The 15565-nt window shown below is 40.0% G+C and overlaps 1 protein-coding gene across 7 annotated transcripts in view; it reads right to left on the minus strand.

Moving 5' to 3' along the window:
* The window catches only part of GTF2H2C (GTF2H2 family member C), a 39704-nt gene extending 25968 nt beyond the window's left edge, over nucleotides 1-13736 (minus strand). For 3 of the 7 annotated variants that reach the window (XM_074385010.1, XM_039468225.2, XM_039468228.2), the window contains exons 1-8: nucleotides 13682-13736; nucleotides 11531-11617; nucleotides 10099-10176; nucleotides 9688-9724; nucleotides 9262-9348; nucleotides 8397-8447; nucleotides 7349-7403; nucleotides 2266-2371 (exon numbers count right to left, since the gene is read on the minus strand). In XM_074385010.1, the coding sequence (XP_074241111.1) occupies nucleotides 2266-2371; nucleotides 7349-7403; nucleotides 8397-8447; nucleotides 9262-9348; nucleotides 9688-9724; nucleotides 10099-10176; nucleotides 11531-11586 (470 nt within the window). In that variant the 5' untranslated portion in view covers nucleotides 11587-11617; nucleotides 13682-13736. Of the gene's footprint in view, nucleotides 1-2265; nucleotides 2372-7348; nucleotides 7404-8396; nucleotides 8448-9261; nucleotides 9349-9687; nucleotides 9725-10098; nucleotides 10177-11530; nucleotides 11618-13520 lie in introns of all 7 variants that reach the window. The other 4 variants (XM_074385012.1, XM_074385009.1, XM_074385016.1 and 1 more) reach the window with 3 other exon arrangements.
* Between the last annotated feature and the right edge of the window lie 1829 nt (nucleotides 13737-15565).

Genomic DNA, 15565 nt, shown 5'->3' on the forward strand with positions numbered 1-15565 from the left:
ATTGGTGTAATTCCACTGTTTTTGTGTCTTAGGGGTAGGGAGGCCCAGAGGGAGGGAGACTGGGAAATGGCCTTTGGTGGAACAGGCAGAACACACATAACACTTATCAATTATGTCTGTTGTCTTATATGCACCCAGTTTGTGGTGCCCTAAAATAATTACAATAGTAACATCAAAGATCACTGATCACAGATCACTGTAACAGACATAACAATAATTTAGAAAGCTTGAAATATTCCAAGAACTACCAAAGTGTGATATAGAGGCATGAAGTGGGCACATACTGTTAAAAAAAAAATAGCACCAATGGACTTGCTCAACACAGAGTTGTCATAAACTGTCCGTTTGTTAAAAAAAAAAAAAAAAAAAAAGTCTCAAGCCTGTAATCCCAGCACTTTGGGAGGCCGAGGCGGGTGGATCACGAGGTCAAGAGATCGAGACCATTCTGGTCAACAAGGTGAAACCCCATCTCTACTAAACATACAAAAAGTTAGCTGGGCATGGTGGTGCGTGCCTGTAATCCCAGCTCCTCAGGAGGCTGAGGCAGGAGAATTGCCTGAACCCGGGAGGCGGAGGTTGCGGTGAGCCAAGATCGCACCATTGCACTCCAGCCTGGGTAACAAGAGCGAAACTCCGTCTCAAAAAAAAAAAAAAAAAAAAAAAAGTCATCTGAGAAGTCTAATAAAACAAAGTACAACAAAATGAGATGTGCCTGTACATAAACACCTATGATCAAGTTTAATGTATAAATCAGGTACAATAAGAGATGAACAACAATAACTAAATAGAACAATTATAATAATATGCCAGCATCACTACTCCTGCACACTGGGGTCATTATTAAGTAAAATAACACAAAGACTGCAATAGTTTGACAGTCATTAACAACAGTTAATCTGATGACTTAGGCTGTTACATGGGTGGGCAGCATATACAGTATGGATCTGCAGGAGCAAGGGATTATTCATGTCCTGGGCAGGGCAGAGAGGTGACGTGTAGGCTTTCATCATACCACCCAGAATGGCACGCAACTTAAACCTTATGAATTATTTATTATTGAAGTTTTCAATATTTTTCAGACCAAGAGTAACTAAAACTATGGAAAGTGAAACTGCAGATAAGGGGGATTACTGTAATTTAACCTCATAGTAATTCATAGCCATAATAATCATAAACATTAATCTTGTATACCGTTTAACTAAAATGATAGCTTGTGGATTTGTGGCGACCAGTTTTCACTTATACTAATCAGTGGTTTCTATGTTTTCTGCAGCAATTTTATCAGATAGTTATTGCTTTACTGTTTATATTTTCTTTGTTATTTTCTCAGCTCTTACTGGTAGACCCTGCTAATGTACTTACCTCTATTACATGTGTTACCTCATTCTCATCCACTTCAAAACTATCTAACATGTAAAGGTATAATGTCTGAGCCAGGGCAGACTATCCAGAGATAAAATATATAAGCTTTAGGGAGGCTGAGGTGGGTGGACTGCTTGAGGCCAGGAGTTCAAGACCAGCCTGGCCAACATGGTGAAACTCTATCTGTACTGAAAATACAAAAATTAGCTGGACATGGTGGCACACACCTGTAATCCCAACTACTAGGGAGGCTGAGGCACAAGAATCATGAACTCAGAAGGTGGAGGTTATAGTGAGCTGAGATCGTGCCACTGCACTCCCGCCTGGATGACAGAAAAAGGCTCTGTCTTAAAAAAATAAAATAAAAATAAAATTTAAAAAAACACACATGAGCTTTAACTATACCAAATATTTCCTTTGGGGTCTTAGCTTTATTCCATATAGCTGAACTTGCCATGCAAGAGTGCTACTAATTTATAGGAATATTAGGTTGGTTCAAAAGTAATTGCGGTTTGACCATTACTTTCAAGATAAATTAATAAATGTTAATAAAGGTATGACCAACTTACAATTATTATACTACACTAAATCTCATTTTAATAAAATTTTTTTCAACATATTTCTTTTGTACTATTGATACTGCATAGTTTTAAATTACACTTTTATAAAACCTTTAACAATATCCTACTTAAAAAAAAACAAAAAACCAACAATATCCTACTAACATGTAAAATAAAAATTACCAACCAACACCATATTAAACATCATAAATGACATTACATATATTTCCTACTTAACAATTTTGTTATAGCTGGGTTTATGGGCCCCATATTAACACATCATTTCAACTTAACTCATTTTAAAAAACTTCTAAATCAATTATAAAAAATGTATAATACTAACTTTAGAGTTTGCATAGCCATGCTTAAGGAATTATAAAGAGATGGCTCTCCATGGCAGGTCATATCCACAGCTTTCTTCAAAGATGTTATATGTTTTCTTGGGTTTCCTAAAATAAAAATAATCCTTTAATAAAATCCTATATATTATAAATACAAATAATCTCCTTATGGACTAGCATATTTTAAAATAATACTAACCTAGAGTGCATCTTTACTCTTTTTTTTTTTAAAGACGGGGTTGCTTTGGCCTCCAAAGTGCTTGGATTACAGGCGTGAGCCACCACGCCCAGCCATTTTTACTCTTAATATTTCCATATTTCATCATTTTTAAGATCAACACATTTTCACATTTTAACATCTCTGAAATTAGCATGTGTTTAACAATGACTGGTAGCCAGCAGCACTTGTAATACAGTTGTCTTTGCCTGCTCATATGTGAACCTACAAATAAGTCTTCATATGCTGTTGCTTCAACTGCATTATGTACATTGTCCTCTTTATAGTGAATTTAACTGCCATTTAAAATGGTTTTTAGGACCAGATGCAGTGGCTCATGTCTGTAATCCCAGCACGTAGGGAGGCCAAGGTGGTCAGATCACCTGAGGTCAGGAGTTCAAGACCAGCCTGGCCAACATGGTGAAACCCTGTCTCTACTGAAAACACAAAATTAGCCGGGCATGATGGTGCATGCCAGTAATCCCAGCTACCTGGGAAGCTGAGGCAGGAGAATCGCCTGAACCCAGGAACAGGAGGTTGCAGTGAGTGAAGATCGCACCATTGCACTCCAGTCTAGGCAAAAAGAGCGAAACTCTGTCTCAAAAACAAACAATAAAATGTTTTTAGATAGGTTTTTAATACAAAAGTCTATATTTTTATGTAGAAAGGTGTGGAACACAGCAGTGAGGCATAAATTTATTATCAATGAAGCAAATATTCATTGATGAAAGAATGTATGCAATTCCATATTTTTCTTAAGGTGAGAAATTAAGAGCTTTACAAGACCTAAGGAGCATTCCCACAAAGAGACAAAGCTGTGTTATCTGCTCCTACCAAACAGCATCTGAAAAGACTGCCTATCTTATACCAAGCAATTCAAATGAAGGGGGGAAAAGTTGCCAAATTCTTTTTTTTTTTCTTTTTAATATAAAAAGTTTTTATAGATCGGATCTGGCTCCGTTGCCTAGGCTGGAGGGCAATGGGGCAATCTTGGCTCACTGCAACCTCTACCTCCAGGCTCAAACCATCCTCCCACCTCAGCCTCCCAAGTAGCTGGGACTACAGGTGCCGGCTACCATACCTGACTAAATGTTTTTGTATATTTTTGGTAGAGACAGGGTTTTGCCATGTTGTCCAGGCTACTCCTGTACTCCTGGGATCAAGCAATCCTCCCGTCTCAGCCTCCCAAAGTGCTGCGATTACAGATGTAAGATGCCACGCCAGGCCCCCAAAGTGATAGTCAAATTACTAAGAAGCTAGTATAACCAATTCACATATCATTTGATATTGTGTTAAAATTTAACTACCGGCCGGGCGCGGTGGCTCAAACCTGTAATCCCAGCACTTTGGGAGGCCGAGGCGGGTGGATCACAAGGTCAAGAGATCGAGACCATCCTGGTCAACATGGTGAAACCCCATCTCTACTAAAAATACAAAAAAGTAGCTGGGCATGGTGGTGCGTGCCTGTAATCCCAGCTACTCAGGAGGCTGAGGCAGGAGAATTGCCTGAACCCAGGAGGCGGAGGTTGCGGTGAGCCGAGATCGCGCCATTGCACTCCAGCCTCGGTAACAAGAGCGAAACTCCGTCTCAAAAAAAAAAAAAAAAAAAAAAAAAAAAATTTAACTACCAGGACTTTTCCTTCTTAATGGCCCATAAAAGTATCTTATAATTGACAGAATCTGAGGTTCAATGAAATATAGTATTCTGTAAACATTTTCCATTTCAGCACTGTCTTTGTATCAATCAATAATCTAAGTATCATTAAATTGATTTTATCTTTTTCTTTCTTTTTTTTTTTTTTAAGATGGGGTTTCACCATGATGGCCAGGCTGGTCTTGAACTCCTGACCTCAGGTGATCCACCCACCTCGGCCTCCCAAAGTACTAGGATTACAGGGGTGAGCCACCGCGCCCAGCCAAATTGATTTTATCATACAATATAATTAAAATATAATTCATCAAAGTACCTCTACATTATTAAACATTCAATTTCTAATCTGTCACTATTATACATAATGTTACAAAGAGTATCTTTGTAGAGTGATCATTCTTCTTCCATAACATTTCCTAAATATAATTTCAGGAGCAATTTTTATGCTTTTCTAAAAAATATTAAAGTAATTTTTAAGACTATCAGCACTATAAATAACAATTTCTCTGTGGTTCTACAAGCAACATGTTGCTTTTAAAACTTATTTTTGCTCATTTAAAATATATTAAATAATAAAATATTATGGAATTGGGTGGAGTTTTTTTTTTCTGGATCACTAGTTTCCCTTATTTAATTTCTGGTTTTTTAATTTTTTTTCTATGTGAATTATGTCTTCTTTGTCTATTCATCAACTTCAAGCTCCCTAGAGTTTTTATTCATCTGAATAAGTTTTAAAATACTAACCATGTGTAATATTTAATATTTATTGCAAGTATTTTAGATTCATAAATTGTAGAGATGAAAAGTACCTTGCTAAGTCCAAATCCCGCATTTCACAAGTGAGAAAATTAATCTAAACTAATGAAATGATTTGCCCAAAGACATATGTCTACTTAACTACAGAACCAGCAGCACTCAAACCTAGAAGTGGCTATCTACTTACTTTCCTACGGTATCATACAAAATGATTTTTAATCTCCATTATGTTATGGGTATAAGAAAAAATCACACCACAATAGTGTCAGCGAGGTTTTAAAAAGGTGCCTTCAAAGGCCTGTCAGAATCTCCACAGAATTTTTCATCTTTTTTTTTTTTTTTTTTTTTTTTTGAGACGGAGTTTCGCTCTTGTTACCCAGGCTGGAGTGCAATGGCGCGATCTCGGCTCACCGCAACCTCCGCATCCTGGGTTCAAGCAATTCTCCTGCCTCAGCCTCCTGAGTAGCTGGGATTACAGGCACGTGCCACCATGCCCAGCTAATTTTTTGTATTTTTAGTAGAGACGGGGTTTCACCATGTTGACCAGGATGGTCTCGATCTCTTGACCTTGTGATCCACCCGCCTCGGCCTCCCAAAGTGCTGGGATTACAGGCTTGAGCCACCGTGCGCGGCCGAATTTTTCATCTTTATACGTATGACTTCACTAACATCCGTAGAAAACTGCTGAGGCTGGGCATGGTGGTTCACAACTGTAATCCCAGCACTTTGGGAGGCTGAGGCGGGTGGATCACCTGAGGTCAGGAGTTCCACATCAGCCTGATGAAAACATGATGAAATCCCATCCCTACTAAAAATACAAAAATTAGCTGGGCATGGCAGCACACACCTGTAATCCCAGCTCCTCGGGGAGCTGAGGCAGGAGGATCACTTGAATCACTTTACCCTGGGAGGCAGAGATTGCAGTGAGCCATCGTACTCCAGCCTGGGAAACAGAGCAAGAGACTCCTTGCTTTAGGTCGGGGGTGAGTCGGGGGCAGGGAAAGAAAGTAAAAGAAAACTGCAGGTTATTTGGAGTAAGTAAACTGAGAGGAAAGAAGACTGACTCTATATCCCTACCTTGGGGGAACCATCCTTCTCCCACTATATAATAATCCTGCTTAGTTCATGTGGTGCTGACTCTACTTCTGTCCTGCTCTGGGCATAGGTAGGTAATCCAAGCACACAAACAAAATACTTCATTCCTTGGTCACTTTGTTCATGGATGGGCAGATCATAAGTCAGGCCAATCAGGGTCCTCCCTAGACTTGTGCTGAAGCCATAGGTTACCGGTACCATGTAGCCTGGGACTATTAAGAGACATCTTTTCACCGGGCGCGGTGGCTCACGCCTGTAATCCCAGCACTTTGGGAGGCCGAGGCAGGTGGATCACGAGGTCAAGAGATCGAGACCATCCTGGTCAAAATGGTGAAACCCCGCCTCTACTAAAAATCCAAAAAATTAGCTGGACATGGTGGCGCGTGCCTGTAATCCCAGCTACTCAGGAGGCTGAGGCAGGAGAATTGCCTGAACCCAGGAGGAGGAGGTTGCGGTGAGCCGAGATCGCGCCACTGCACTCCAGCCTGGGTAACAAGAGCGAAACTCCATCTCAAAAAAAAAAAAAAAAAAGAGACATCTTTTCAAATTCCAGAAAATCTATCAGAGGATGAAGCCAGACAAAGCCAGGATCCTAACATACACAGCAACTATATATGAAATCAGCCCACCTTTGAGCATAAGCCAAAAATTTTCCTTTTGCACTTAAGCTAGTTTGACATTCTTTTGGTTACTCACAACTAAGTTTCTTGGATCACTCCAGGCCAATGTACATTTGACTCCTCACAGTCATAATGAAAAACTATTGATGAAGAAAGTATATCATTTCCCTTATGTGTGTGGACAAAGATAAAAGGTTGAGAACCATTTTTAAGGGATAGTGTATTTCATGGAAAATAAAATAGAATCAGTGTTGCTAATCTGTAACATCATATACACCAAAGCAAATAAAAACTGCCATAACTATCTTTTGAAACTAAAATTCAGTTAGGCATGTCATGGAAGCAGAAAAATTGATTCATTAGCAATTGCTAGAGTTCAGTTTTTGTGCGTTTTCCTTTTTAAATTAGATGCTTAACTTTTTAAGAATGCAATTTTAAGATTAATTGGATTTTATAAATGGTTACAATAATTATATTTTAATATTTTCAGGATAAGCACATATTGATTTTATATAAAAACATTTACATTCAATGTAATATTATTTACCACTATGCAGAATTCAATTTAAAATAGTTAACCTTATATCCTAAAAATATAATGGTGTGGAAGCTGTTACTAAATCGTTTCACCTAGAGAGCACAGAGGAAGCCTTCACATTACTTATTAGCAGCCATACGAACAGAGTGATGAGGTTGGGTAAATAAAGCAAAGACCCTGAGTCCTGTAAAGGTAATTTTATGCATACCTGAGAGTTCAGTCAGTTTTTCAGCTCTTTTACTCTTAGTTACAATTATTCCAATCTTGAAATAAAAACAAAAATTATTATTAATATAATAAGTTATTTCCTCCCAATAAGAATACATATAACTATTCCTGTAGATAATATTGGGGCAGAAAAAAAAGAATTTATATAGCTAAAATAAGCTAGTAACTACAAAAGAAAGAAGCAACATGTGAGAAACTTTTTCTCATTGTGTTTTTGGCAAATAAATTTAGCTATGAGTTCACTGTACATTGTTTAACTTTTAGAGTTACTATGCTTTTCATTGATAAGTATGCCAGAAACTGGTTAAACAATCTGGGCAATTCAGAAAATACATGTCCAATTTTTAAAAAATAAATTATGGCCAGGCACGGTGGCTCATGCCTGTAACCTCAGCACTTTGGGAGGCCGAGGCGTGCGGATCACAAGGTCAAGAGATCGAGGCCGGGCGCGGTGGCTCAAGCCTGCAATCCGAGCACTTTGGGAGGCCGAGGCGGGTGGATCACGAGGTCGAGAGATCGAGACCATCCTGGTCAACATGGTGAAACCCCGTCTCTACTAAAAATACAAAAAATTAGCTGGGCATGGTGGTGCGTGCCTGTAATCCCAGCTACTCAGGAGGCTGAGGCAGGAGAATTGCCTGAACCCAGGAGGCGGAGGTTGCGGTGAGCCGAGATCGCGCCATTGCACTCCAGCCTGGGTAACAAGAGCGAAACTCCGTCTCAAAAAAAAAAAAAAAAAGAGATCGAGATCATTCTGGCCAACATGGTGAAACCCGGACTCTACTAAAATACACAAAAATTAGCTGGGTGTGGTGGCACACGCCTGTAGTCCCAGCTAATCGGGAGGCTGAGGCAATAGAATTGCTTGAACCTGGGAGGTGAGCCGAGATCAGCCCACTGCACTCCAGCCTGGCAACAGAGCAAGATTCCGTCTCAAAATAAATAAATAAATAAATAAATAAATAAATAAATAACATTTGGCTGCAAAATAGGAATCTAATTCTGAATTCTATCACTTATATACATACCTGACTAATAGGATTTTGATCAAAATATTCCTCTACAAAGTATTCCAACAACTGTTTAAACAAAAAAGAGACATACTAGATAAAGGCAAAATAACAACCGTATAAAACATGTCCAATTAATGTTTGTAAAACCTGTTTATCAAGCCTCACTCACATGACTTTTAAACTTAACAGATTTTCTTTTTTTTTAAAGACGGGGTTTCACCATGTTGGTCAGGCTGGTCTTGAACTCCTGACCTCAGGTGATCCGCCCACCTTGGCCTCCAAAGTGCTTGGATTACAGGCGTGAGCCACCACGCCCGGCAAACTTACAGATTTTCAAAATATGTTAATAAAAACATTATATAATAAAAACCTTAATTTGAAATGGTGGGTGATGAGAGGTTTGAGCTAGGTTTTAAAAGATGGAACCATTTGGATGTGCCAGAAAAAAATTTAAACAAGGGAAAGGTCCAATGAAGAGAGATGGGAGAATTAGCAGAATTGAGAACAGGTTTCGTTGAATTAGGAATAATATGAATGTGTTTGCAATCTGAGGAGAAAGATTTAAGTAAGGCAAAGGAGAATGAAGATTCAATAAAGAAAAGGAATAACTGACAAAGCAAGATCCTGATGTGGGGTGGGAGGATAGAAATTTAAAATACAAATAATTGGCTATGTTGGTTTATAATTTCTTTAAATGACCTGGTAGTACTTCTACTTAGCTATCATTAGCATTTACTAAAAACACAAAGCAAAAAAAATTTATTTAATTGCATTCTTTAAAAATATCCTTTAGAATCCAGTGCTCTTCCCAACTTTTTTAGTAAAAATTAAAGTAATTTTAGTACAAATTTAAATGATTTAGTATAAATTTAAATTTTACCTTTAAAGTACACGTCAGTCTATTAGGCTTTAAATCTTGGTCTTCCATTGTTCTTGATCCATCTACTACCACATAAAGGTGACGCATCTACCAGAAAAAAGAAAGGGCCAATTTCAAGTACTTGTTTTGTTTTGCAGAAACTGGGTCTCACTTTGTTGCCCAGGCTAGTTTCAAACCCCTGGGCTCAAACAATCCTCCCACCTTGGCCTCCCAAAATGCTGGGATTATAGGTATGAGCCACTGTGCTCACATCTTAAGTGCCATTTGGACTAGTAAAAATGACATTTAATAATTATATATTCTATGCATATTTTTAAATGTATTATTTTTAAAAGTTTGTTGTTTTGCTATTGTTTTTTTCTAGTAAGCTAGAATGTTTCTCTAACCCAAACTAGTTCTGTACTAGTAAAAGAAAAAATGACATACCATTCCAAGTCGAACTTGTCCATGGTGCTCAAATACTCTGTTAAAATTATACAAACATTTTAATGGAATTCCATATACTATCCCCTATACAAAAAAATAACCACAACTTTCCAATTGACCTGCTTTTTCTTTTTTTCTAGTTCTGATTAAGAATGTCATAATGTGCTTTTTTTAGTGGAGTAAATAATTAACTTATGGAATACACATAATTATAGGTATTGTAGATAGTCTCTAAAGACCATTTTCCTGCTGAAGCAAAGGGTAGGTAGCTAGTTCTTTCCCCATGGTCAGAAGGCAACAGGTCAGTTCCCTGAAACACAGCTGAAATGAAGTACTGAGGAGTGTTTATAGCTAGAAAGGCTTAAAATGAATATGTTTTAATTTTAACACACATAGGAAAAGGTTACATACCTTTTTCTCTTTGCCTTAAATAGAATGTCTTCTATTGTAGCTTTAAGTGATCCAGATTCATCTTCTTTAAGAATCTCCCTATAAGTCATAATTGTTTGTTTGAAAAGATAAGCTAAAATGATTACTAGCCCAAATGAAATGAAAATATATCTCCACATAAAGATTTATATGTGAGTATTCATGGCTGCATTTTCCTAACAGCCAAAAACTGTAAAGAACCTAAATATCCACAGACTCGTGAAAGGATAAACAATAATGTGGCATAACTATAGATGGGAATACTATTCAGCAATAAAAAATGAAGTTTTTTTTTTAAAAGATGGGGTTTCACCATGATGCAAGCTGGTTTTGAACTCCTGACCTCAGGTGATCCACCCTCCTCAGCCTCCCAAAGTGCTAGGATTACAGGCGTGAGCCACCATGCCCAGCTTAAATGAAGTATTAATACACGCTGCAACATGGGAGTCTTGAAAATAGGTGAAAGCCAGCCACAACAGACCACTTATTACAGTCACGCAGTGCTTACTGACAGGGATACATTCTGAGAAATACATTGTTAGGCAATTTCATGATTGTGTGAATATCACAGAGTATACTTACACAAACCTAGATGGTATAGCCTATCCCACGCCTAGGCTACAAACCTGTACAGCATGTTACTATACTGAATATCTGAGACAACTGTAACACAATGGTCAGTATTTATATATCTAAACATACATAGAAAAGGCACAGTAAAAATACTGTATTATATCATGGGACCACTGTCATCTATGCAGTCTTTGACCAAAACATCACTATGCGGCACACGACTGTATATGGTCACATTTTTGTGAAATGTCCAGAAAAGATTAGAGACAAAAAGGCAGATTAATGATTGCCTAACGATGGAATTAGGAATAAATTTTTTTTTTTTTTTTTTTTTTTGAGACGGAGTTTCGCTCTTGTTACCCAGGCTGGAGTGCAATGGCATGATCTCGGCTCACCGCAACCTCCGCCTCCTGGGTTCAGGCAATTCTCCTGCCTCAGCCTCCTGAGTAGCTGGGATTACAGGCACGTGCCACCATGCCCAGCTAATTTTTTGTATTTTTAGTAGAGACGGGGTTTCACCATGTTGACCAGGATGGTCTCGATCTCTCGACCTCGTGATCCACCCGCCTCGGCCTCCCAAAGTGCTGGGATTACAAGCTTGAGCCACTGCGCCCGGCCAGGAATAAAATTAATTGTAAATGGATATGACGGATCTTACTGGAGTGGTTAAAATGTTCTAGAACTGGTTTATGGTGATGGCTGCAGAGCTCAGGAAATTTTCTATTAATAAAATCACTGAATTATTCATTAGAAATGGTAATTTTAACATATGTAAAATATACCTTAATAAAGTTGTTTTAAAAGAAGACAACATCTAAAAGAGCAATGATGCTCTCCTTACCATGTTCTTTCATAGCCTCCTTCCCATCGCTTAGTTCTTTCAGGTTCTTCATCCATTTTTTTAAAATGTATTTTATTATTCAATAATCTGTAAAAACCATTAGAATGTAAGTTATCTAAAGATGTTTGTTATAAAATGCATCCAATTAAATTAGAAAATTAGATACATACAGAAAAAAAAAAAAAAAAAAAAAAAATCAGAATGCCAGGTCATCTTATTCTTTGTATTTTACTCAATAATTGTCATTAGATAAAAATCCCCACAGAATTCCATTTCTCATTTCCAAGAAATAATATAAACACTTATACACAAACTTGGCACCAATAACAATAAGCATCTTTTTACAATTTGTAAAGGAACAAAAATGCTTTATAGATGTGTCACATGACAAACTGTAGAACTGTGAGGAGTATGGGTGTAGCTGAACAAGATTAGACACAACTAATTATTATAGCTGAGTGACATACGTGATTCATTGCACTATCTCTCCATCTTTGTGTATGTTTAAGTTTTCTCAAAATCAAAAGTTTTTAAATGACATTTATTATTTATAAATGGGTAAATGCTTATGGCTCATAATTTTTTTTTTTTTAAAAAAAGACAAAATTAAACATAGTTCTTTGAGACATCTCCAAACTGTTTTCCATAGTGGCTGAACTAATTTACATTCCTACCAACAGTGGAGAAGCATTCCCTTTTCTCCACAACTTTGCCAACATCTGTTATTTTTTGACTTTTGATAACACCCATTCTGACTGGTGGTGAGATGGTTTTGTGGTTTTGATGTGCATTGTGGTTTTGGTTTGCATTTCTCTAACGATCAGTAATGTTGAGCATTTTTTCATATATTTGTTAGCTATATGAATGGCCAACAATCCGATTACTTTTTTTTTTTTTTTTTTTTTGAGACGGAGTTTCGCTCTTGTTACCTAGGCTGGAGTGTAATGGCGCGATCTCGGCTCACTGCAACCTCCGCCTCCTGGGTTCAGGCAATTCTCCTGCCTCAGCCTCCTGAGTAGCTGGGATTACAGGCACGCCCATGGCCAGCTAATTTTTTGTATTTTTAGCAGAGACGGAGTTTCACCATGTTGACCAGGATGGTCTCGATCTCTTGACCTCGTGATCCGCCCACCTCGGCCTCCCAAAGTGCTGGGATTACAGGTGTGAGCCACCGCGCCCGGCCCCCGATTACTTTCTAGTAGAGACAGGAAAAGTCTCTAAAGTGCTGGGAATCCAGGCGTGGCAGCGTTCTCAATGTTTTTAAAATCAAATTCTTGGCAGGACAGGGGTTCAAACCTATAATCCCGGCAATTTGGGAGGCCAAGGCAAAAGGATCACTTGAGTTCAGGAGTTCCAGACCAGCCTGGGAACTCAAAAAATTAGCTGGGCGAGGTGGCAAGTGCTTTTAGTCCCAGCTACTTGGGAGGGTAAAGCGGGAGTCCCGATGGCTTGAGCCCAGGAGAGTCGCTGCAGTGAGTCGTGTTCACTACTGCACTCCAGACTGGGTGACAGAGGGAGACCCTGTCTCTAAATAAATAAATAAACAAAAATAGAAACTGAGATACTTTCGGCTGATCACATCAAAGGACTTCTCATACACACATACACACACACACACACACACATATAATCAGTGGTCTGTTTCCTAGAATCCAACCCCTGACAATCCACATTCCTCAGCATATGCCTACGGGTGTGATTCCCACTACATGAGCTCGGAATGTTAATCTGCAAACAAATGAGAGCACCAAACATCGCGATGTAAGAAGCTTTTCCCCACACCTTACTCTACCAAGTACTATGAAACTGGCAAGAGTCATTATTGTCCTTATTTTTCAGGTATGGGATTCAGGGTCAGAGGTTGGTCACTTTCTCAATCAGGTCACAAACTCGAACCCTGAACCATCATTTTTAAAAGTCGCGCTTTTACTTAGGGAGGGAAGGCCTGCAGCCTCCAATGCTACTGGGCGGCTCCCCAGGCGAAAGTTACCTTCCTCTGCCTTCACAGGCTCCCTCACATCCACCTTTCCTACAAGCCCAGGCAGGGCAATTCAGCCTCTGTTCTCCGCCACGAAAACCCTCCTAGACACCTAGCTAGCCAGACGTCCTGCCCCACCTCTACGCCTCACAGATTTCCACCCGTGCACTCACCGGCCCCGCTGGAAGGACGCTCAGCCGGAAGCTCCTCCCCGCTGCTTTAGGTGCGACCCCGAAGTCCTTCCACCGCGCGCTGCGGCCAAGCCGAAACGTTCCGGGTGTTGCAGGCGGCAGCTGCCGGAGCGGGGCGCTCGGGTGCAGGGCATGCCCGGCTCTGACCTGGGGCGCGGAAAGGGACCGCCTTCCAGCTGGAATGCACAGAGAACCGTGAAGAGGGATCGCCATTCGTTCTCGGAAGGTCGAAGGCTCTACAGCCGTCGACCTGGGTTCTGAGGAGCTCGATCTAGTTTTTCTACTTCTAATAGGTTGGGATGGAGGATCCTGGCCATAGAAGCAAGGCCAGAGCTATCCTTGATTCCTGCTGTGTATTTCAGAACTCCTCAGTTGCTCTTGCTGTTCATTCAGGTAACATTAATCATCTACTTTGGACCTGATGCATGTCTAAGCACTGAGGAAATAGCAATGAAAAACTGACAAAAAATCCTTGCTCTCGTGGAGTTTTCCTTCTCCAAGGGGAGTCAGTATGAAGAAAAACATATATTATATGAAATGGTGATAGTGCTGTGGAGAAAAACTAAGCATTGAAGGGGAAAATTTGCAGTTTAAAATAGGGTGGCCAGGCCGGGGGCGGTGGCTCACTCCTGTAATCCCAGGCATGAGATTTGGGAGGCTGAGGCGGAGTGGATCATCTGAGGGCAGGAGTTCGAGACCAGCCTGGCCAACATGGTGAAACCCCCATCTCTACTAAAAATACGAAATTTTAGCCGGGCCTGGTGGCAGGCGCCTGTAATCCCAGCTACTCGGGAGGCTGAGACAGAAGAATCCCTTGAACTCAGGAGGCAGGTTGCGGTGAGCAGAAGTCGCGCCATTTTCACTCTAGCCTGAGTGACAGGAGCAAAACGCCGTCTCAAAAAATAAAATAAAGTGAAATAGGGTGGCCAGGAGTCCTTGCTGAGAAGACAGTTAAGCCATGACCTGGATGAGGAAGGGTGTTAACCCTGCTGATACCTAGGGAAAAGCTTTTCAGACAGACAGCTGCAAGTGCAAAGGCCCTGAGGTAGAAGTGCACTGGGCCCTTTGAGGACTGCAGGAGTGAGCAGGGGATAAGTGGTTGCAGCTGCAATCAAAAATGTAAGGTGGGGAGGAGAGGCTGTGAGCATTGCTGAGAACTTTGGAGGAATTGTGTTATGATGGCTTGGACCAGCAGCTGGTGAGAAGTGACTGAATTCTTAATCTTCCCGATACACCGGATGTGTGTTGTGAAAAAAGAATCAAAGCTACCTCCAAAGTCTTTAGCTCAACAACCGAAAGGTTGGGGTTGCAATTATTGAAATGTTGGCAGAGTCAGTAAGATCAATTCAGTTTTGGACGAGTCGTTTGAGTGCCGATTAATACAAGTGGAATCACTGGCATGCCTGAGAAATAGAGAGGCAGGGCACCCCCAGACGATCAGAAAAGGATTAGGAGTAACAAAGGCATGGCAGAAGTTGGGGCCTCTTTCCTTCTCTATCAGCATATTCATCCCCTCCATTGTCTTTATTTGTTACAAAATTCTTCTCATCTCTGTTGTCTCCCTCAAAAATATAAACAGAAGGTATCTTGCATAGCAGTGGAAAGAACAGGCCTGGATTGAAAATCCAGCTCTAACACACTGACTGGGTGACCTCAAGCAAGTCACAACCGAAGTCTATGAACTAATGTGTAAAATGGGGTTGTCTCCACCAACCCTACAGGGCTTAGTGGCAACTCTGTAACAAGTCTCATTTCTTCCCAGAAGGCAAGATTTTGTTGTTTAGTTTTTGTGTTGTCTTTGCATGATTTTTTTTTTTAAGACTCAGTCTCGCCGGGCGCGGTGGCTCACGCCTGTAATCCCAGCAT

Source organism: Saimiri boliviensis, chromosome 1 (genome assembly GCF_048565385.1).
Source record: "Saimiri boliviensis isolate mSaiBol1 chromosome 1, mSaiBol1.pri, whole genome shotgun sequence".
In the NCBI taxonomy this organism is placed as follows: Eukaryota; Metazoa; Chordata; class Mammalia; order Primates; family Cebidae; genus Saimiri; species Saimiri boliviensis.